General features: G+C 45.0%; 2 protein-coding genes across 2 annotated transcripts; one reads left to right on the top strand and one right to left on the bottom strand.

Moving 5' to 3' along the window:
- The first annotated feature begins 206 nt into the window (after window positions 1-206).
- Window positions 207-3,352, top strand: LOC136611029 (E3 ubiquitin/ISG15 ligase TRIM25-like). Its single transcript, XM_066590274.1, has one exon. The coding sequence runs from the start codon at window positions 207-209 to the stop codon at window positions 1,839-1,841; it is 1,635 nt and encodes a 544-aa protein (XP_066446371.1). The 3' UTR covers window positions 1,842-3,352.
- Window positions 3,353-16,394: 13,042 nt separating this feature from the next.
- LOC136611032 (E3 ubiquitin/ISG15 ligase TRIM25-like) lies at window positions 16,395-20,307 on the bottom strand. Its single transcript, XM_066590277.1, has one exon. It carries the CDS (start codon window positions 20,219-20,221, stop codon window positions 18,620-18,622), a length of 1,602 nt encoding a protein of 533 aa, XP_066446374.1. The 5' UTR covers window positions 20,222-20,307; the 3' UTR covers window positions 16,395-18,619.
- Between the last annotated feature and the right edge of the window lie 4,075 nt (window positions 20,308-24,382).

Genomic DNA, 24,382 nt, shown 5'->3' with positions numbered 1-24,382 from the left:
TGGACCATCATTGGGTTGAGGAAATTGCGGTTTCTGAAGTCTCCTCAGTGTATATATTATAAACATTGCACAATTATGCAAAACAGAGAGGACTGAATACTTGTTACAGCTCACTCACCCTCGGTGTGGTTAACCCCCCCCCCCCCCCCTCTGGTTCCTGAACATCACAGAATTGTCGTTCCTTTTTATTACTTCCTCTGTCAGCCATGTCCTCTACTGATCTGAGAGACGAGCTGCTCTGCTCCATCTGCCTGAGCACTTATACAGATCCTGTAATGCTGAGATGTGGACACAACTTCTGCCGGGTCTGTATTCATCAGGTGCTGGATACACAGGACGAGGCTGGAGTTTATTCCTGTCCTGAATGCAGACAAAGGTCTCAGAAGCGGCCGGCACTGATGAGGAACTTAGCTCTGCGTAACATCATGGAGAACTTCCTGATTACTCCTCCGACACAGAAGGAAGCCGAGATCTTCTGCACTTACTGTGTGGACTCTCCTGTACCGGCCGCTAAATCCTGTCTGATGTGTGAAGCTTCTCTGTGCGAGAAACACCTGAGAGTTCACAGCAAGTCAGCAGAACACGTCTTATGTGAGCCCAGCGCCAACCTGGGGAACAGGAAATGTTCTGTCCATAAGAAGATCCTGGAATATTACTGCACTGAGGACGCCGCTTGTATCTGTGTTTATTGCAGTTTTGCACCAGAACATCGGGGACATTGGGTGGAGATGTTAGATGAGGCCTCTGAGAAGAAAAAGAAGAAACTAGGAAATATTCTCCAGAAACTGATCACAAGGAGGGAGGAGACTGAGGAAAGAGTCCGGAGTCTGGAGGAGCGCAGGAGGAAAGCTCAAGAAAAAGCATCTGGAGAAGCGGAGAGAGTCACCGCCCTGTGTAGAGACATCAGGAGATGGCTGGACGACCTGGAGAAGAAGGTCCTGAGCGAGATCTCCAGGCATGAAAAACAGGTGTCACGTTCGCTGTCTGACATGATTCAGAAGTTGGAGGTAAAGAAGAACAAATTGACAAGAAAGATGAGACACATGGAGGAGCTGTGTAACATGACTGATCCACTGACTGTCTTACAGGAACCAGACATCGGGGACTTGTGTGATACTGAGGAGGAGGAAGGTGAGGAGGACACGGGGAGACATGATGGAGGTGAGGAGGATACAAGGGGACATGATAAACTGCTCCATGATGTAGATGGTCCGGATGTGGCTGTGATCTCAGACACATTACACACATTATGTGACATAGTAACAGATTTAAGGAGGGGGATCTATTTGGGGGATTCTGCAGACATATTACTGGATGTAAACACAGCTGCTAATAATATCCGTATATCAGACGACCGAAAAGCTGCAACCGGGACACAACAGAACCAGAACCATCCAGAAACAGCAGAGAGATTCCAGGATTTTCCTCAGGTGATGAGCAGGAGGAGATTCTCCTCAGGACGACATTACTGGGATGTTGAGATCAGTAGATCTATATTGTGGAGCGTGGGGATGTGTTATCCCAGTATAGAGAGGAAAGGGCGTCAGTCATACTTTGGAGATAATAACAAGTCCTGGAGCTTGTGGAGATTTAGTGATCAGTATTCAGTGATACATGACAGTCAAGTGATCTGGTTACCTCACCAGATCTCCAGTAATAGATTTAGGATTTGTCTGGATTATGAGGCCGGGCTGTTGTCCTTTTATGAGCTGTGTGACCCCATCAAACACTTACACACCTTCACTGCCTCCTTCACTGAGCCCCTTCATGCTGCATTATGGGTTCTAGAAGGTTCCTTAAAGATATCAGGGGTAAGCAGCAACTGGAAGAAATCCTCATAACCTAAGAAATTTGACCAGATACTGGTGACATCACAGACTGCACCATTTAATGAATGACTGAGAGAAAAAGAATAGGGCAGGTTATATGTGACTCTCTCTTAGGCCTTATTCACACGGGCTACAAAATCGCATGTATGTGAAGCCCATGGTTTCCAATGGGTTCATTCACATAAGAGATGTTTTGTAGCCTGAAAGAATGCATTGGAAACCATGGGCTACACATACATATGTACTGGTGCAACATGTCGACACCGGAAGCTAGAAGTTGACCAGCCTTAGCTGGAGGTAACGCCCCGGTCATGCCCTCAATTGGCTCCTGGTTTCTGCTGTCCCATCCCCACTGTTACTTGCCGGTCGGCCGGTGCGGCTGAAGACATTGGCTGGCTTTCCCATGGATCCATCTACAAGACAGTGGCGGCTGACACCTGTCAGGGCAACAGAGGGGCATAATGCATTCAGAAGCAGAAGACAGTGGCTGACTCCACCTTGCCGGTGCGGCTGAACACGGCGGCTATTGCAGCAGCAGAAGACAGTGGCTGGGACCCGGAGGGGGGGGGGAGGTGTGAGTCGGCCATCCATCCATTGGAGGAGAGTGACAGCGGAGTCGGGAGCACAGAGAGGGGGAGACTGACCATGAGGCTGTGAGTGGATACATGGCAGGGTGCCGAGGACTGTGACAGTGGGGCTGGGAGAGGAGGTGGGAGCCTGGCAGGGAGGAGAGTGGCAGCAGAGCTGGGAAGCCAGCAGCGGTGGAAAGAGTTACAGCAGGGCTGGAAGCACCATCGCAGATGACAGCACTAGTGGGGACACTGACAGCGGGATCAGGAGTGCAGATGGGGCACTTGCAGTGGGGTTGGGAGTGCAGATGGGAGCCGATATGGGACACTGACAGCAGGTTCCAGAGCGGAGATGGGAGCCAAGCGAGGAAAGTGACAGCGTGTATCAGCCAATCAGCACCTTTGGACGTCACCTGCCCGTCCTCTGTATCTCAACCCATATCTCCACCCATACTCCCCGTGGAGACATAATGCACCAGTACCTTGTAGTGCTACAAAGTCATGCGATTTTGTAGCCCGTGTGAATAAGGCCTTTGTGTTACACCTGATATTATTTTTAGCCCTCCACTAAAAGTTGGACATAAGCCCTAATTTGTTTCGTCCCTCCCATACTAAACCTATGTCACAGGAATTCTACCTTACCTCCTCTATATCCCTCCTATTCTGTACCTATGTCATAGTGACTCTACCTTAGCTCCTATATGTCCCTCCTATTGTGTTCCCATTTCAGAGTGATTCTACCTTACCTCCTATACATCCCTCTTCTGAGGAAATTAGATCAATAAATCAGAATTACAAATCTCCATAAAGAGTGTACAGTCCACATTTCTGCCTCAGAGCAAACATATCAGAGACACTTTGATAAAAATGGGAAGTAGATAAAATTGTGCAAGGAGATTAATGATCATGGTCTTATTGTGACACCATATCTTATGACCTGTTGTAAGTAATAAACATCCTTTTCTGTTTATTTTGTCTGGAACTAAAAGGAAATGTATCATTGATATTTTCTTTAATCATTTAGACCAGATAGTGACATACAATCAATTTTTCTAATCTGTTTCTTTCTTTTAATCATTCAATCAAGGACATTGTTTCTTGTAAGATAAACAAGAACTGATAAGATTAATACAGAATGTCTGTTAAGTTACATAGAATTAATCTGTCTGTTACACATATGGAAATGCAAATTTAAAACTTAAAGGGGTTGTCCCGCGCCGAAACGGGTTTTTTTTTTCTCCCCCCCCCCCCCCCCCCCCCGTTCGGCGCGAGACAACCCCGATGCAGGGGTTAAAAAAACAAACCGGGTAGTACTTACCCGAATCCCGGCGGTCCGGCGTCTTCATACTCACCTGCTGAAGATGGCCGCCGGGATCCTCTCTCTCTGTGGACCGCAGGGCTTCTGTGCGGTCCATTGCCGATTCCAGCCTCCTGATTGGCTGGAATCGGCACGTGACGGGGCGGAGCTACACGGAGCCGGCATTCTGCACGAGCGGCCCCATTGAAGACAGCAGAAGACCCGGACTGCGCAAGCGCGGCTAATTTGGCCATTAGAGGCCGAAAATTAGTCGGCACCATGGAGACGAGGACGCCAGCAACGGAGCAGGTAAGTATAAAACTTTTGATAACTTCTGTATGGCTCATAATTAATGCACAATGTACATTACAAAGTGCATTAATATGGCCATACAGAAGTGTATAGACCCACTTGCTGCCGCGGGACAACCCCTTTAAGGAAGAAACAACAGAGAAAAGGGTAAAGTCAAAGCAGATAGGAACGTGAGAAAGAGAGAGAATAGGAAAATGATGAAGCCAAGGTTTCCAAATTATATAATAATGATGAATCTTGTTATTACGGAGGGCAATAAGCTTTATATTGTGTTCTGAAATCAGGCAAATTAAGTTTTTGATAGAAGGAGACAGGAAACCTCCAATTTGTGGTTAATAAAGGTTTACAGGACAGGAGAATCTGACAAAGGATTTCCCCCGAATGAGATGGTATTAATTTTAGATCAAATAAAAACAAAGCTAATTTAGGGTTCAAGGCCATATTTACTGCAGAAATCTTGCAGATGAGAGAGAATAAATCCCTTAAAAATTAAGGTATAACGGGGGAATTCCAGAAAATATGAATAGAACCCACCTAATTACAGTTTCTCCCACACTGATTGCTAGCTTCAAAACATTGGTAGGGGAGAGACTTGGTATTTGTATAGCGCCAACTTATTCCACAACACCTTCAGATAATTTATTTATTACCCCCCCACCAAGCTGGATCCTCATTTTACTGACCTGAAAAGGATGGAAGGCTGAGTCAACCTTGAGCTGACTACCTGAACCAAGCGGCGATTGAACCAGCAACCTTCAAGTCGCGAGTAAGAGCTTAGCACTGCATTCTGCTGCCTTTACACCTCTGCGCCATACAAGGCCACCTGTTTCCCCAAAATTAAGACTTACCCCCAAAATATGCCCTACCCTGATTTTTTGGGGAGGCTTGAAATATAGGTCCTACCCCAAATATAAGCCCCAGCTGCATTACATTTAAAAAAAGAAATACATTATCTCACAGGCTCCGTCCATGTCCCTCCTGTTGCTCTCCGGAGATCCAGCATGCTTCCAGCAGTCCTCGGCACCCTACAGAAGATCACTTCCTGGTTACGGGATTCATACATCCCACCTACAGGAAGCGATGGCTCTGATTGGTTCTCAAGCGATGCTCAACCAATCAATGCAGCGCTCGATAAACCAATGTGATGGCTGTGATTGGTTCATCCAGCACTGCATTGATTGGCTGAGCAGCACTCAAGAATCAATCACAGCTATCGCATTGTGGAGGTGGAATTTATGAATTGCCCAATCAATGCTGCAGCTCAGGGACGTGGACCATGTCTGCTAGTTAAGTATGAGGCTTCCCCCAAAATAAGGTCCTTTTTACGTTTTCCGTTTGTAGCCATAATGCTGGTATGATACTCTTGCTGCGTTAACCAGATGGCGTACCACAAGTCTTCTGTAGGTAGACAATGGCATATCGATATAGAAAGAATGGAGGAAATTTGAGTAAAATGAAATCTGTAAATTTGGAGGTAATGCACCAAACCTCGAACAAAAACGTGCCAACATTAGACCCCCACAGATAATGCATAGCATAATACCCATTCTCTTCCACACCTCCAACACAAACAGGACACTTGGCATCTGAGTAGGCATCTGTGAGGGAACCCTATACTGGAGGTGGAAGATTTGGGTGCTAGTGTAAAGATTTTAGTTTTTTGCTCTGTCGTGAATAACATGCTGAGGTCTCTCTCCCACTTCATTAGGTAGGAAGGGCTTGGAGTCCAGTTGAGTGGTTATGCTGTGGTAGACTTGGTAGCGCATGGCAAGTGGGACCCTCGCCACAACAAAGCTGTTCAAAAGGAGTCATGACTTGGTTAAAGCCCAATGGGTGGATTAGGGATGAAAGAAAATACTGAAGTTGGATAATCTTCAATCAATTCACTTTGAAGACATGCAGTGTCCAAATGATAGGCGCAATATTTATGGTTAGTTAAACATGGAGCACTCGCCAAACTAGGTAATTCCGGACACTATAAGAGAATCAGATAGTTAGCTGCATAAAGACTCAAGATGTTGGTAATGTGGTGAATACCTCCTTATCTTATGTAGCCTCTGGACCAGCGGAATGAGAAGGAGCCCATGAGTTCCATTACCAAAGACTGGGGGGGGGGGGGGGGGTACGGAGATATTGAGCACTTCTGATTTTTGGTAAGTTATTTAAAAGTTTTAAAATTGGACAAGCATGCATAATTTTGAAGTTCTACAATCGGGTTAGAAAAAGAGATAGGGTGGGATGATGCAAAAAAACAAGTATGCATAGGCAGTTATTTTGCTCTGTGAAACTCCCATTATGTCTGGTATGATTGGACATTGCAAAGGAAAGGCTCTAAGCACAAAATACAGATGAGGTGTGAGAGAGGGCATCCCTGCCATGTAGCATGTGAAACTCACACGCATAAAATGGGATGAATGGAACCTACTGATTGGAATGGAAAGGAAAATGGAGAAAGTCCAGCGTTGGGTTAAAAGCTTTCAGTCTTTCTTAGATGATCCAGACGGACGGACATGGAGGAATAAAGGACATGAGTCGTCAACACGTGTACTTTGTTCCTCCATGTCTGTCTGAATCATCTAATAAAGACTGAAAGCTTTTGACCCAACGCTGGACTTTCTCCATTTTCTTGTGCATCAGTTGTGGTTTCCATCCAGTCCATGAGTGGGAGCATCTGCAGAGGAGGCGGTTCCTGGTTTGCATTGATTTGAATGGGTTCATTCTCATAAGTGTGTTTCTCGCGTGCATTTCCTGCGTATATGAAAAGATAGAATGCAGCAAAGGCCCCCTTTAGAAATCTATGAAGATTCGAAAATGCCTGTGATAAATCACTAATATGTGTAAAAACTGTGTAATTACGCACCTGCAGCCACCTGGCCAGACATTTATTATACATCCTGCATATTTCTAACACATATATTTTCCATAATGCCACAAGGAGTGCATATGGAGCTTCTACTGGTAGAAGATGTAAGTGAATTGACGGCTTGGAGAAAGTAAGGGAAAAGCAGTTCAGTGAGGACTATAAAAACATATGGGTCAGTCGCCTGTGTGAGAGTCTTCAAGTAAATTCCTCCCGGAAAATGAGTATTTCTATAGAGTGAATGGTCTGCCATGAGTGTCAACTCAACACTGAAGTTTGAAGAATAGTTTGTATATGACCTTCTCAAATTCCAAAACAGAAGAAGACAAGGGAGTTGAAAAAGGAGTAATAATCTTGGAATGCCTCAGTAATCCATTGCGGTAGGTAAAGGGGGGGGGGGGGGGGACCCATAGGGGAGGAGATACAGCAACAAAGGATGTTAGGCTGAAAGAAGACAGTGTCCATCCAGTTCCCCCTGTTCCCCCCTCTGTTGATCCAGAGAAAGGCAAAAAAAAAAACCTATGAGGCAGAAGCCAATGAGATATAAGTATACATGTTTTTTGGAGTGCCCAAGCTAGAGTTTGACTACGTTTGTCACCCTGCTCAAAAAAGTGCTATTGACACTTAAATAATGCCCCCTCGACACTTCATAAACATAGAGAACATACCCACTAATGCAATTGAACTAGTTCTGCCCCTTGTGATGCATCTAGGGTGTGTTTATGGGTTGTCCTAAGGTCTGAATGTGCAGTGTCCAAGCAAGACGCGCCAAAGTGGGGGAGACCCTAGGGATTGCAAGATGGAGGTCACAGCTGGCTCTGCAATCTCTCCCAATAATGGCGGCAAAGGTGTCCTACTCGGTCGCGGCACAGTGGCACAAAATGGTAGGGCTCGGAATAAGTATAATATCGTGGGTAGCCAGGTCATTTTAATTGAATGGATTCTACCTAGCCACGAGAAGTTTTGTGTGGACCATGACACGAGGTCTTGTTCTAACCGCTTTATCAGTGGGGGATAATTAGCTTGGAAGAATGTCTCAAAGGAATCAGTATGGTAAATCCCTAAGTATGGAAGGTGCTTGTCTACCCATCTGAAATCAAAATTTAGTTTTAGGCTGGGTTCACACGGGGCGGATTTGCTGCGGAAATTCTGTACGGAATTTCGCCACGGCAAATCCGCATGCAGCCGCTAATCTTGGGATTAGCCAGCCATGTGGACGGGATTTCTTACCGCAGCATGTCTATTGAAGCAGCGGTTCTCCCGGCGAAAACCTTGCAGTTTTTCGCTGCGGCCAAACTGCGAGATTTCCGCTGAGAATCTGCCCCGTGAGAACTCAGCCTTAAGAGTTTGAGTATTTGGGGAGGGATTTTTAAATTTAGAGCCAGAGATTTAGCGTTGTTGACTCTGAGACCAGAGACTGCCCTGAACTTATCTAATATGTTATCAATGTTGGGGAAGGAGACCAAGGGGGAGGATCTGAACAGTAACATGTCATCAGCAAATAGAGCACATATATGTTCCTTTCCTCCAGTCTGAAAACCCTTAACACGAGCGTTAGATCTGAGTAGGTTGGCCAGAGGTTTGATCGCTAGCGCGAATAGGGTAGGAGAAAGGGGGCGGCCCTGCCTAGTTCCCCTCTCTATCGTGATATTATCTGGTTTGTAGCCACAAAACCTAACTGAGGCTGTGAGAGATGAGTATAAGTCTCGTATAACTGTTAGGAAGGATGCCCCAAAGCCCACCCCCTCCAAAACCTAGAATAAGTACTGCCATGAGACCGAGTTGAAAGCCTTATGCAGATCTAAGCTAAGAAGTAAGCCCCTTCTATCTCCTTCTCCATCCCATCCCGAACGCACTGTGGAAATAACATCTATTGCTAGTCTTATCTGGTCTGTGGCCTGGCGACCTGGAATAAATCCCACCTGATCCGGGTGGATATATTGTCCAATAAATATATTAAATCTGTTAGCCATAATTTTGGTAAGTATCTTCATTATTAATAAGGGAGATAGGGCGATAATTTTCGCAGATGATGTGGTCCTTGTCAGGCTTAGGAATAACCTGAATGTATGCCTAGTTGGCTAGGGGAGGTAGATGCGGTTCTTCACGCAGGTAATTGAAGAAGCCTGCTAATGGGGTTCCCAGGGCTGATAAAAACCTTTCCTGTTCCTGGAAAATAAATCAGTTTTTGGTTTACTTTATAACCCGACTCCTGGCAGCCCTTTCCACCAACTCACCACCGGCACTGAGGTACCACACTACGTGCTCCAAGGGTAAAAGAGGTTCAATCCTTGTTATATTGATTTCTCCAACTTTTTGTACTTATTATTTTGTTTGGAACAGGTCCCTACTTGTACACAGACTGGCATCACAACAAATTAACATCTTCCCCTACCCGACCTGGCGGGTAGAACCCCACTGGGGTATCATCATCTTAACCTGCCCAACTCCATGGGCAGCATGCCATAAAGTACAAATTTACCACTGTGTGCAACTGTGCCAGACTGCGTTTTACCTTCCAAAAGGAGCAGCAGTGCCACCATGACTACCATCTTATTCCCCGCTGCTTCCCCCTCTTAGGTCTATGCTTGGTCACCACACACCTTACCCCAATTAGGCTTAATAGGATCTTCCTCCGACTCTCTAAACTTTGCTGCTGATCCAACTTCTCAGTTGGCTCCTTTAAGCACTGGTCATGGGACTCTACATACCTGTCAGCTTTTTTCACTCAAATCTTCCAGTTTATATCCAAGGATGCGGTATTACTAAACCTTACAGTCGCTCTTTTAGTAATATGTGTAGACCAGTGGTTCTCAATGTGGGCATAATTGCCCTCTGGGGGACGTTTTTACTTCTCAAGGGAGTGTTGACTTTTCTTTTCGTCTAGTCACTACGTTTTTCTAAAAATTAGTAGTGATACCTCAGTTTTCGTTGATCATCCATCCGAAAACAATCGGTGAAATCGAAAACCGAGGCAATTATTTCTATATGAATCACTTACATGTAATGGGAGTTGTGTGCAGACTGTGCGTATTTATCATATAATGTGTGACTTTTATAACTCCATGACTCCGCTGCAGATCAATCACACTTCATAACACTGGATAACCAACAGCACAACCTAACCCGCTGTATTCCATAATACCTCTCACTGATTGGCTGGAACCGCTTCAAACTTTCACTTGTGTGTAAAGCAAATACACAGTAATCCCACCTCTTTGCCAGATTGCGCTTGCTCTTTTACCTTTTTGCAGCAGGGAAATATCCACGCCCTTCACCACTCAGTCCTGGTGGTCTGTAGAACATGTAGACATAAAGCATTCGGGAGCTCGGGCTATGGGAAGGATACTCCTGCTTTATTTTTACATTTGTGCTTGTACATCAGGATGACACAGAGAACGCATTTCGATTGCCTCAGAACCTTGTTCACCTCATCCTAGTATTGCATCCTGTTTCCTTAAAACCACCTTTCATTAAAATCACCTGATTTTTAACCCCTTCTTAACGAACAGGATTCCCATAGAGATAGCCACACCGCTAATATGAATAAAGGCACAAAAAAAGTGGTTTTTTTTACATTTTTATTTTTTGGACATTATTTTAATCTTTTTTTTTACACCAATTATGTCCTGTGGGGGACCTACACCATAGCACCAATGATCACTATGATAAGGCATTGCAGGACTTCTCTCCTGCAATGCCTTATCACTTATTATAGCAGTGTTAATACAAGACTGTAGGCGGCATCTTGTTACCAGGGCAACCAGCTGGGCTCTCTGCAATTACATCGCGAGAGCCTGATGATGTCACAAAGGGAGCACGCTCCCTCTGTGAATCCTTCCCATGCCGCGATCTACATAGATCGCGGCAGGGAAGGAGTTAACAGTGGAGGTTGCATCTCCGATGCACCCCCGCTGTTGCAGCGGGAGGCAGGCTATCAGTGACTGCGAGAGATCATCTCTTATGATCTCGTGTTATCCACATGACGTAAGGGTAGGTCCAGTTGCGGGAAGTACCCCGCTGCCATGAGGTACCCTTACGTCCTGTGGAGGGAAGGGGTTAAACACTATCAAACTTTCCAAAAAAAAAAGCATTCAATATTTTAGTTTGTACTTTTAACTTTGTAAGCAAGGTAAACGTTGACTGGGTTTAACCCTTTCCAATCCACTGTCTGACGTCTGAAGACATTATGATATAAAGCTGTACAGCTCCGATGTTGGAAGACATCCATCAGGGTTCTCTTACTGGAAAGCAATTAGAACAGCGCTCCTCTCTCTGGCGTCCAAAGAGCGATATAACAATGAAAAAGTGTAAAAATGACTTACCCGTTGTAGGTGGAGGGTGCCCCCCGTGTGCTGGAGAGCCCTTCCACCCCACACCTCCAAGTCCTGGTCGGCACGTAGAATCAATGGATGGAAGTCTGAAGGATCCAAAAAACTGAAGAATGCTTGAGAAAGTCGCCATAGGTGGCGACGAAACGCGTTGCATATTTGCATATTTTGCATATTTGTTTTATTATTCCCTTAAATAAATCCAGTGGGGTAACCTGCATTTTATAATGACACGAATGGTTCCTTGGAGCGCCTAAGTTATTTTTATTCACCCTTCCATTTCTGCGGTTCTCTTACTGTATATTGTCAGCCTCTCTGCTGTCGGAGCCTATTCAACGTGTCACCTCATGCAGTACTGGCTTTAGCCAGCAGATAGCGCTGCTGTATAATGGCAGAAAAAGAGTAAGCCCCCTAGGAAAACCAGGATACAAATTGGATTGGAAAGGGTTAAACTAGTAAGGCTTCGGGGACACTGGCTACCATCCCAGTACCGAAAGGGGGCGCTGGGCTGAAAAAGGTTGAGAACCACTGGTGCAGACGACTTCCCTAGGTCTCCTTAAATAATTCTATTTCATATCTTCATTGCAGTAAGAGTGGGTATTGCCCAACGTTGAAGAGAGAATTCAATCCCACCTTGAAGTGGGTATTCCAGCGATGGTGCATTTTCTTCAGTTTTCAACCATGTACTAGATGGGTGTAAACCAATAGATTGGTGGAGGTCCAACCGCTAGGATCACCACCGATCGCAAGAATGCAGGACCCAAGTCCGCTCTATTTCACAATCCACAACTTATTCACTCACTTTTATAGTATAGTGGGGAATGGGCCACTGGTCACACATGCACGGCAGCGACTACATTCTTTTCAATGGTGCTGATCAGAGGCGTAACTTGAAGCTCCTGGGCCCCAATGCAAAAACTGTAACAGGGCCCCCAACTATAATGCTTTACTCATAGTACTCCATATATGGAGAAGAGAGGTCTTATGGGCCCCCTAAGGCTCCTGGGCCCGGGTGCAACTGCATCCCCCTGCATCCTCTATAGTTACGCCTCTGGTGCCGATGTATAGCAGAACATCATGCTCGACTATTTTCATCTGCCCCATTGAAATGAATGGAACAGTGGTGCTCCATTTATTTCAAAGGGACAGACAAAAATAGCCGAGCGCTGTGCTCTGCCATCTCTGACTGCCCCATTGGAAATAATGGAGCCGCAGCTGTGTATGCGCCATGACTCTCCATTCATTTCAATGGAGCAGATGAAAATAGCGCAGCGTAATGCTTGGCTATACGTCTGCACCATTGAGAGTAATGGAACTGCTGCCGCGCATGTGCGACCAGCGGCCCATTCCACATTACACTACAGAAATGGGAGAATGAATTGTGAAATAAAAGGGATCCCGATGGTCAGACCCAGACGACTCTTCAGTTTTCACGCTTCTACTGGCGTCCGGGTCTACCGTGGTCTATAATTGCTATAGTAAGCAATAATGCATTGCAGTACATAGGTACTGTACTTCACTATCACAGCAATCATAGCTTTTCTGCCCCTACAAGGACATAAAAAAATGTAAAAATAAAAAATAAAAAGGTAAAAAAAAGTTTTAAACAATAGCTTAAAGAAAAAACAATTTTTCGCCCACTTTGAATGCATTTGGTATCATTGTATCCATAACGACCTGTGCAATAAACTGAACGCACTATTCATCCTGCATGAGAAAATTGTAGAAAAAAATTAAAAACTGATCTAAAATGCTTATTTTGTTCATTTTGCTTCCCAAAAAAACACAAAAAAAGTGATTAATAAAGCCGCATGCACTCCATTACCTTACTAATAAAGCTACAGCTCATCACGCAGAAAACAAGCACTCAAAGCTTGAGGAAAAAATAAAAAAAAGTTATGGCACTTTGCAGCAGTGCAAAATAAAAAAAAATCCAAAAGAAGGGTTTTTATTGCAAAAGCGGAGAAACCTTAAAAAATAATTAGATAACTTTGGTATCATCGTAATCTAATCAACCTGAAGAAAAAAGTATCATGTGACTTATGCTGTATGAATAACGCTGTAGAAAAACACACAAATTGCAGAGTTGGTGTTTTTCCTCCGTCCTCCAATAAAAATAAATAAAAGTTTTACAATAGAATACATGTGGCCAGAAAATTACCAATAAAAACTACAGGTCACCCCGCAAAAAACGAGCCCTCATACGGCCATGTCGATGGAAAAATGAAAAAGTTTGAAAAGTGGAGATGAAAATCCCCAGAAAATTGTTGCGTCCTCATGGCCACTAAAGGTCGTGTCCTTAAGGGGCTGTTTGAATTATGGAAAGATCATCCCAATAAGTCCCCAGAGGTGTAAAATAATCAGCTTATACTCACCTCTTCCCCGCTCCTCACTCATACTCCTCCTTCCAACCCTCTATCCCATCAACTGCTTCAAGTCTCCCTACTGACATCATCTTTACAGACTGCAGTCATCCTGAGCCACCCCCAAACAGACTGCTGCAGCCAATGACAGTGTGCAGTGATAATCGCTGAGTGCTGTCATTGGCTGCAGCAGCAGGTTTACTGGACCTCACAGGCTGACTGCGGCATGTAAACACACAGCATAGCGGAAACCTGGAGCTGCTAGCGGGGGAAGAGCGGGAAGAGGTGACTTGGTTATCTTACACCAGAGGGGACCAGCTGAGATGGCCTTTACATAACCCAGATAACCCCTTTAAGTTTACCTCGGCTGAGCCATAGACAAACCAATACTTGTTTGTATGCAGATTAGTATATACTTTGCTTCCAGTATGGAAACTTTTAAGAAAAAAAAAGATTCTAAAAGACTCATGAAATCCACAAGAAAACACGGTGTGAAGGAAGCTTCATGGAGATTCTTCAAACAGATTTTTTTTTTCAAATTCAAAATGTTTATTATGGTTATTATAGAAAAAGCGAAAAAAAAGGGTTTGGTACCGTGTTAGCAAGTAGAGCAAAGTGTGATTGTTCCCAACAAGAGAAGCCAAGCGATCTTGTAGATATAATACCTTATAATGGCTAGCAAAAATACATGATGTAAATGAAGCTTTCGGACCTCACAGGGTCCTTCATCAAGACATAATGAAATGGATCCGAAGAGGCATATATATATATATATACACACACACACACACACATATACTTATGAGAAGGCACAGACATGATTGGATTAATTTGCACTTAAAGGAATACTACAACAGAAGTACAAACATAGATGTGAAGGTTTTATGGTCCCTGAATTAGTGTTAAGAGATCATTAGGTCAGCAGTGTTATCTGTGTTCTAGATGTCTCATACTTCCCATTCACGCATGAATCCTTTTGAAGAATTTAACTTTGTGTTGAAAGTGTTAAAAGTTGTTAGAAATTTGTATTCCCAAATTTTTGGCAAAAAGATATTCTTGCAACTCACCGAAACAGCCATGAGCAGTAAATTGGCACCGCAATATGCCAACCTTTTCATGGCAAAACTGGGGAGTGACTTTCTGGCCTCCTGCCCCAGCAAACCATTGGCCTACTTCTGCTACATTGATGACATCATAATCATCTGGACCAACACTGAACAAGAACTAATAAAATTGCACAAGAGATTGAATGCATTCCACCCCACCATAAACCTGACATTAAAGGGGTTGTCCCGCGCCAAAACGTTTTTTTTTTTTTTATTCAATAGCCCCCCCATTCGGCGCGAGACAAACCCAAGGGATGTGTTAAAAAAAAAAAAGTTTAGTACTTACCCGAATCCCCGCGCTGCGGCGACTTCTTACTTACCTTACTAAGATGGCCGCCGGGATCTTCACCCACGATGCACCGTGGGTTCTGTGCGGTCCATTGCCGATTCCAGCCTCCTGATTGGCTGGAATTGGCACATGTGATGGGGCGGAGCTACGCCATGATGCGTAGAAGGGGGCGGAGCCATAACTCCGCTCGTGCCGAGACCCAAGAGAAGGGAGAAGAGCCTTCTGCGCAAGCGCGTCTAATCGGGAGATTAGACGCTGAAATTAGACGGCACCATGGAGACGGGGACGCCAGCAACGGAGCAGGTAAGTGAATAACTTCTGTATGGCTCATATTTAATGCACGATGTATATTACAAAGTGCATTAATATGGCCATACAGAAGTGTATAACCCCACTTACTTTCTCGGGACAACCCCTTTAAGCTACTCGTATACAGAAATCAACTTTTTGGACACCACCATAAAAATTTCAAACAACTCAATACAGACATCCCTATACCGAAAAACAGTTGATTGGCCCACATACCTCAGATGGGACAGTTTCCATCCTAAATACATCAAAAAGTCCATCATCTACAGCCAGGCCATCAGATACAACCGGATCTGCTCCAACCCAACAGACAGAGAGGAACATTTACACAATATCAAAAAGATGCTTTTAAATCAGGGCTACCATCCCACCTCAATTGATGACCAAATCACCAGAGCCACCAGGATACCCAAGAATCAACTACTCCAATACAAGGAGAAAGAATAAAAATGGACGTGTGCCTTTAGTAGTGACTTACAATTCACAGCTAGAGGAACTAAGGAAGACAGCAAAGAAACTCCATCATACTCTACACAAGGATGGCCGTCTGACAACCATATTCCCAGACCCTCCCCTTCTGTGCTACAGGCAACCTCCAAATTTGAGGAACTTTATAATCAGGAGTGCATTGTCCTCCGACACACAAAAAGGAACTTATCCCTGTAATGTAAGGAGCTGTAAGACCTGCCCACATGTACGGACCACAGACAGGATACAAATCCCCAACACACAGCAGGACTATAAGATCCCAGGGACATTCACATGTTCCACGTCTGATGTTGTCTACCTGATCCGGTGCAGTAAATATCCTGTTGGGGGAGTGTATGTTGTAGAAACCAGGCAGAAACTTAAAGCCAGGATGAGATCACCACACGATTAAACAGAGACAGAATTCCCTGTGGCCGAGCACTTTTCTAGTCATAGACACAACATGGAACATATGAAAGTTATTATATTGAAAGGCAATTTCAAATCACAAAGTCACAGAAGAATTTGGGAGTACAAATTTATAACAACTTTTGACACTTTCAGCAGAGGGTTAAATTATTCAAAAAGATTCATGGGAAGTATGTGATATCTAGAACACAGATAACACTGCTGACCTAATGATCCCCTAACACTAATTCAGGGACCATAAAACCTTCACATCTATGTTTATATTTGTTGTAATATTCTTTTAAGTGCAAATTAATCGAACCATGTCTGTGCCTTGTCAGAAGTATGTGTGTGAAGGAACAAGCCTACAAAAGCTAAGCACTAATCAAGAGAATATCTAGCAGGAGTGGGGATGATGGGGGGGGGGGGGATATAGAAGACAGAAGGGAAGAATAGGAGGTACAGGGAAAAAAAGAACCTTAAAGGGCACCAGATCCCCGGAAAATTCATAAAACCTAAAAATACCAGACAGCGGACAGCGTCTATTCCATGGCTCTAAAAACAAAATAGCATGTTGAAGGGACACACTCCGGGGCATTCAAAATGCTAATAGGACATAATGAAAAAATAAGCTAGACTCAGAGTGCCGTATGGTGACGATAGCTTCAAGGCATCTCGATGATCCCAAGTGTTCATACATTGGGTTAAAGCTGATGAGTTAGGGGCAATTAATATCTCTATTTCCTCTGTTACAGCTATTTCCTCGGGGGTGAAGTGAGGGGAACCTGGATTTCCATTTCAAAAATTATTAATATAGATTTATTGGTCTGTCTCCTCCACTAGAGAGACAAATAGGAGGTAAAGTAGAATCACTGTGACATAGGTAGAGAATAGGAGGGACATATAGGAGGTAAGGTAGAATCACTGTGACATAGGTACAGAATAGGAGGGACATATAGGAGGTAAGGTAGAATCACTGTGACATAGGTACAGAATAGGAGGGACATACAGAAGGTAAGGTAGAATCACTGTGTCATAGGTACAGAATAGGAGGGACATATAGGAGGTAAGGTAGAATCACTGTGACATAGGTACAGAATAGGAGGGACATACAGGAGGTAAGGTAGAATCACTGTGAGATAGGTAGAGAATAGGAGGGACATATAGGAGGTAAGGTAGAATCACTGTGTCATAGGTACAGAATAGGAGGGACATATAGGAGGTAAGGTAGAATCACTGTGACATAGGTACAGAATAGGAGGGACATATAGGAGGTAAGGTAGAATCACTGTGACATAGGTACAGAATAGCAGGGACATATAGGAGGTAAGGTAGAATCACTGTGAGATAGGTACAGAATAGGAGGGACATAAAGGAGGTAAGGTAGAACCACTGTGAGATAGGTAGAGAATAGGAGGGACATATAGGAGGTAAGGTAGAATCACTGTGTCATAGGTACAGAATAGGAGGGACATATAGGAGGTAAGGTAGAATCACTGTGAGATAGGTAGAGAATAGGAGGGACATATAGGAGGTAAGGTAGAATCACTGTGTCATAGGTACAGAATAGGAGGGACATATAGGAGGTAAGGTAGAATCACTGTGAGATAGGTACAGAATAGGAGGGACATATAGGAGGTAAGGTAGAATCACTGTGACATAGGTACAGAATAGGAGGGACATACAGGAGGTAAGGTAGAATCACTGTGAGATAGGTAGAGAATAGGAGGGACATATAGGAGGTAAGGTAGAATCACTGTGTCATAGGTACAGAATAGGAGGGACATATAGGAGGTAAGGTAGAATCACTGTGACATAGGTACAGAATAGGAGGGACATATAGGAGGTAAGGTAGAATCACTGTGACATAGGTACAGAATAGCAGGGACATATAGGAGGTAAGGTAGAATCACTGTGAGATAGGTACAGAATAGGAGGGACATAAAGGAGGTAAGGTAGAACCACTGTGAGATAGGTAGAGAATAGGAGGGACATATAGGAGGTAAGGTAGAATCACTGTGTCATAGGTACAGAATAGGAGGGACATATAGGAGGTAAGGTAGAATCACTGTGAGATAGGTAGAGAATAGGAGGGACATATAGGAGGTAAGGTAGAATCACTGTGTCATAGGTACAGAATAGGAGGGACATATAGGAGGTAAGGTAGAATCACTGTGAGATAGGTACAGAATAGGAGGGAAAGGGCAAAAAACTGGATATTCCACCGCAATCCCAGTTATCAGTGGAGGACAGAAAACAATATCATCAAGTGTAACATGGAGAGAGTCAGACATAGGCCGGGCTCACAGGGCCGTATTGTCATTGTGTGTCGCGCACATTTTCATGCAATATGTGAAGCCAATAGCCCGTTGATTTCTATAGGGCCGCTCACACCTGCGGTTTTTCGAGTGCACAGTACTCATGTAAAAAAAAATCACGGCATGTTCTATCTTGGTGTGTAATAAGTGATTTTTGAGCTCATGATGGTTTCTTCCAGTTGGTTCTTTCCCTGGATATCATTATAGCACTGTCATATACACGTAATGCAGCATGAAGCGGCTCGGTGAAGGCGGCAGTGAAGGTGTGTAAGTGTCTGATGGGGTCACACAGCTCATAAAAGGACAGCCGCCCGGCCCCATAATCCAGACAGATCCTGAATCTATTACTGGATATAATGTGAGGTAACCGGATCTCTTTACTGTCATGTATCACTGAGTACTGATTATTATACCTCCTCAAACTCCAGGACTTGTTATTATCTCCAATGTATGACTGCCCCCTCCTGCCTATACTGGGGTAACACATCCCCACCATCCACCACCCCAGTGATCCACTGCCCTCCACATCCCAGTAATGTCGTCCTGAGGAGAATCCCCTCCTGCTCATCACCTGATTATACTGGAATCTCTCTACTGTTTCTGGACGGTTCTGGTTCCGTTGTGTCCAGGTTGCAGTTTTCAGGTCATCTGATATATGGACATTATTAGCAGCTGTGTTTACATCCAGTAATATGTCTGCAGGATCCCCCACATAGATCCCCCACCTTATATCTGTTACTATGTCACATAATGTGTGTAATGTGTCTGAGATCACAGCCACATCCGGACCATCTACATCATGGAGCGGTTTATCATGTCCCCCTGTGCTCCCATCACCTCCCTCCTCCTCAGGATCACACAAGTCCCCAGTGTCTGGTTCCTGTAAGACAGTCAGTGGATCAGTCATGTTACACAGCTCCTCCATGTGTCTCATCTTCCTGGACAGTTCATCCTTCTGTATTTCCAGCTTCTTTATCAGAGCAGAGAGTGAGAGTGACTCTTCCTTCTCCTGCCTGGAGATCTCTCTCAGGACCCTCTTCTCCAGATCGTCCAGTTGTCTCCTGATGTCTCTACACAGGGCAGTGACTCTCTCCGCTTCTCCAGATGCTTTTTCTTGAGCTTTCCTCCTGCGCTCCTCCAGACTCCGGACTTTTTCCTCAGTCCCCTCCCTCCTTGTGATCAGTTTCTGGAGAACATTTCTCAGTCTCTTCTTCTTCTTCTCAGAGGCCTCATCCAGCATCTCCACCCGATGACCCTGATGTTCTCCAGCCAGACTGCAGGTCACACAGATACAAGCGGCGTCCTCAGTGCAGTAGTATTCCAGGATCTTCTTATGGACAGAACATTTCCTGTTCTCCAGGTTGGCTCTGGGCTCACATAAGACGTGTTCTGCTGACTTGCTGTGAACTTTCAGGTGTTTCTCGCACAGAGAAGCTTCACAGTGCAGACAGGATTTAGCGGCCGGTACAGGAGAGTCCACACAGTAAGTGCAGAAGATCTCGGCTTCCGTCTGTGTCGGAGGAGTAATCAGGAAGCTCTCCATGATGTTACACAGAGCTAAGCATCTCATCAGTGCCGGCCGCTCCTGAGACTCCTCTCTGCATTCAGGACAGGAATAAACTCCAGCCTCGTCCTGTGTATCCAGCACACGATGAATACAGACCCGGCAGAAGTTGTGTCCACATCTCAGCATTACAGGATCGGTATAAGTGCTCAGACAGATGGAGCAGAGCAGCTCGTCTCTCACAGCAGCAGACGCCATGGCTGACAGAGAATTGTAGTTTCGTTTCTCTCTTCCTCTAAGTACGCGCAGAGACCAGAGGGCGGGTTTAACTATTTATAATCAGGGTGTAGCTGAACTTTCACCATTATTCATCTTCTCTAAGAGTTGTGCAAAACATCTGTCTCCTTCCTGATTTATTCATTATTTTGGAATTGTTCCAATTAATCTTTATAGATGTTCAAACAGAATGTAGCCTAATGACAGACAAACTGAGGACACAAAGTACAATGCTCTTCATCTTTAGGATTTCAATATTACCCAAATTGAAGAGATCAAAAATGTGATTTAAAAAGAAGCAAATATAAAAAAAAAAGAAAAAAAAAAAACTTTCTAAAAGTTTTTAGACTGCTTCTAAGAGACAGGGATGACACATTTTTTAGGCTGTATTCATACCGGGCAGTTGAGATGTGGTGAAAACCACATTTGTTTTTGCTGCAGGTTTGATCTGGTTCTAGCCCTGGCACAGTAGCGTAGGTAAGGGGGTGCAGCAGGTGCGGGCTGCCCTGGGTGCCTTCACCCAGTGTGGGAGGTGACAGCTCAGCTGTGCTCCTGCCCTCTCAGCCATCCAGTCCTATGAAAGATGTGCACAGGCTGCCCTCCAGTACCCTCCACCACACAATCACCTCAGCAGGAGACAACAGTACTGAGGAGGGTGTGGAAGGATAGAGAAGGGAGCAGCCACTGGAAGAAAGCAGTGCTGGGCAGGGACCCAGTGGATGTGTTCGCCACTGGCTCCGGGCTCCTCACATCCAGCAGTGAGCAGTTTCAGGACACCCTGCGCTTTGGCAGCTGCTGTGGAACTGAGCAGCAACACCTCCAGCACCGACGAGGAGGCGGCACTTCCAGACCAGCGACAGGAACGGCGACAGCTACATCAGCAGGTAGGGGGGCGTGCGGACACAACTTTCCAACTACTAGTTGGCTGCCGGGGGGTACTTGTCCCCATGTGAGGCCGGCTTGGACCCCCTACTGTAGTGCAAAGCACATGTCGCAGCATTGCCCGATGTACTGCCTGCCCACTATCCTGGAGGGAGTGCTAACTTTCTTCTCTTGGTAACAGGGCACTGATTGCGTCTGGCATGCAGTGAGCGCAGAGAAGTAGAGGATACAAGTTGGGTCTATAGGTAATTATTTTGCATCGCTTGTATCCATGTAGGGGTACATTCAGACGGGCGTACGTGTAGTTTGGTCCATGAATACCATATTCACGGGTCGCAATACTCTGTTGCCTTGTGTTTTACCGTCTATTGGCACTTTTTCTATTTGCGAAAATACACAATGTAGCCAAAAATCACATGGATGCCGTGCCTCATTCCGCAGCGAATACACGGGGCTCCTGTATACTTCATGCGTATTTATACACGTCCAACATAGAACAATTTGTGGGGTTTTTTCCCCCACAAACTCACATTGCGTGAAAAATTCTGCTCCTGTGAACGAACCAGTGAAACCGGCAGGTTCTATTCACGGTGTGTCCCACGCGTAAAACCTGCACGAATAATACGCTCGTGGGAAGGAGTTCTAAGTGGATGGCCGCCTGGGAAATCCACTGCTCCTATAGTTGGTTGTTAAATATGAACTTTCAGATTCTGTACCAAATGGGACTTCAGCCTTAACCCCTTAATGACGCGGCCCTTTTGTTTTTTTCCATTTTAGTTTTTTCACCTCTTTTAAAAAAATCGTAACTCCTTTATTTGTCCATCGACGTCGCGGTATGAGGGCTTGTTTTTATTGGGACAAGTTGTATTTTTCAAATGATAGCACTTAAAGGGGTTGTCCCGCGCCTAAACAGACATTTTTTTTTTTGCCCAGTCCCCCAGTACCTGTAAAGGAATAACAATGCCATGTGTTATTAAAAAAAAATAAAAATTCCCTTACCTGAATCCCTGTTCAGCAACTTTAAAAAATCTTCTGTCCAAGATGGCTGCCGCTGGTCTTCTCCCATGGTGCACCGTGGATGTTCTTCTGCAGTCTGCGCTCCACTGCCGATTCCAGCCACCCCATTGGCTGATCGGCACCACGTGACGGGGGCGGAGCTACGCGATGACGCGGAGAAGAGGCCGGCCAAGGGAGGAGCCAGGACGCAGCTCGTGAGCCCGGACCATCCAGAAGAGGATTCGGCTATGCGCAAGCGCGACTGTTCCGGTGACCAGAGGAGAAGTTTGGTCGTCGCCATGGAGACAGGGACGCCAACACCGGGAGGGGGTAAGTGTATAACTTCTGTATGGCCAATATTTAATGCACGATGTATATTACAAAGTGCATTAATATGGCCATACAGAAGTGCATAACTGCACTTGCTTCTGCGGGACAACCCCTTTAATATACCATATAATGTACTGAAAAAAACAAACTGGAGTAAAATGGGAAAGAAAGAAAATCCCGCCATCTTTCGGTGCGTCTTGTTTCTATGGCGCACAAAAGGCAACAAAAATGACACGATAACTATTCTATGCATCAGTACGATTACTGCGATACCAAACTTGTACAGTTTTTTTTGCTGTACTACTTGTATTTTCTTTCAGATATTTTTTTTTTTTTTTTTATTATTCTCTGCCGCCATCTTCGGCGCACAATAGCTTTTTTTTATTTTTCTGTCTACATGGTTGTGCAAATAGATTTTTTTGCAGGACGTCCTGTAGTTGGCGTTGGTTCCATTTTGGAATACATATGAGTTTTTGATCACTTTTTATTGCATTTTTTCTTGGAGACAAGGGGACTAAAAAGAAGGGCATGTCTGGCGTTCTTTTTTTATTTTTTTTGACAACGTTCATCGTGCGGGGTAAATAATGCATTACATTGATAGATCGGACTTCTATTATTTAGATTCTTTTATTATAAATATGGCCAAAGGGTTTTTCTTTAACTTTTATTATCTTTTTTTTTAATAATTAGTAAAACCTTATTGATCTTATTTTTACTTTTTTTTGCCCTTACAGGAGATCTATAATGTGGCTGTATGTGCTGTAATTCACCCAGCAGTGTGGGTACAAGAATTCCTGCACTGCTTTGACTTAGTGGCTCAGCTTCTTCCCTCAGGCACCCTTTCACTGCTGCCTGTCTCTGGCTGCACGTGTGTCCCAAGATGGCTGCTGCAACCACAAGGAGAGGAAGGCAGGCACATCTCTCCCCACCACAGCCTCCCTCCCAGCACCTCAGGCAGGTAAGTGAGCGATGAGGAGCGGGTTCTGAGGCCGCAGCCCTGGTGCTGCCGGTCACAGGAGCGGTGGCCGCAGTGGGTGCAGCACCCTGCATGCTGTCTGTCACTACTCACCGTTGCGTCTGGCTGTGTAGTAAGCGGTTAGCGCCACTTAGTTGGCACGCCTCAGCCTCTGACAGGCCCCGCCTACCTTGCGACGCTTGTGCCCGGGCTACAGCGCAATCCGCAGCTATGTCGGGTTCTCTTCTGGAGCGGTGGGGTCTGCTCCGCTGCTTCACTGCATGGCGCTGGAACCGGAAGTCCTCTCCCTTTACATTTAAAAGTATATTCAGTAAAAGTTCCCACAGTCCTGGTTATCTGAGGGTTGATTTCTAGAAGATCACTATGCAGTTTGTGAAGTTATCTTAGAAGTCGGCCTCTTTCACTTTCCCTGGTTTTACTTTTAACAGGGGCTCATGCCACTCATTGTTGTGTAGATGGGTCCCAATCTTTCTCCTCCACACTGCGCTTGTTTTGGAGCTTGTAAACTCTTGCTTACTACTCTGGACAACGCTAATCCTCTGCAGCACTGCAGCACACCTCCCCTCACAGCCTCCTCACTCCTCCCTATAACTCCTTCTCTTCCTGTCCTAACTCCAGCACTTCTTCTTCAAACCCCTCCTCCCATCCTGCCTCGCCCTGCTCATTTTCCCGCTCTTGAATCTCACCCTTCCCCCTCTACCAATCAGCGATAGAATGACAATCAGCAGCAAACTGTTTGTCTGGCCAATAGCATATAGAAAGTGGAAAGTCAGGGTCTTTCTCACATACAACACATTCTATGTCTACACAGGAGACCATAGCCAGATGCCCTCCCCTAAAAGGACCCCCACAGGCCACTACAGTTTTAAATTCCCACTCATTGTTCTAGAGGCTTGCCCAAGGCCGGCTGCACACGGACAGATCTGGATTGCGGAATCTGGGGCAGGTAAAAAAATAAA

The sequence above is a fragment of the Eleutherodactylus coqui genome, chromosome 2 (genome assembly GCF_035609145.1).
Source record: "Eleutherodactylus coqui strain aEleCoq1 chromosome 2, aEleCoq1.hap1, whole genome shotgun sequence".
Lineage (NCBI taxonomy): Eukaryota > Metazoa > Chordata > Amphibia > Anura > Eleutherodactylidae > Eleutherodactylus > Eleutherodactylus coqui.
The sequence above is the reverse complement of the archived record's forward strand: the minus strand, read 5'-3'. Positions and strand labels throughout refer to the sequence as shown.

Coding starts and splice junctions, on each gene's coding strand:
- LOC136611032 (XM_066590277.1), bottom strand. CDS start 20,221: ATGGCGTCTGCTGCTGTGAGAGACGAGCTGCTCTGCTCCATCTGTCTG.
- LOC136611029 (XM_066590274.1), top strand. CDS start 207: ATGTCCTCTACTGATCTGAGAGACGAGCTGCTCTGCTCCATCTGCCTG.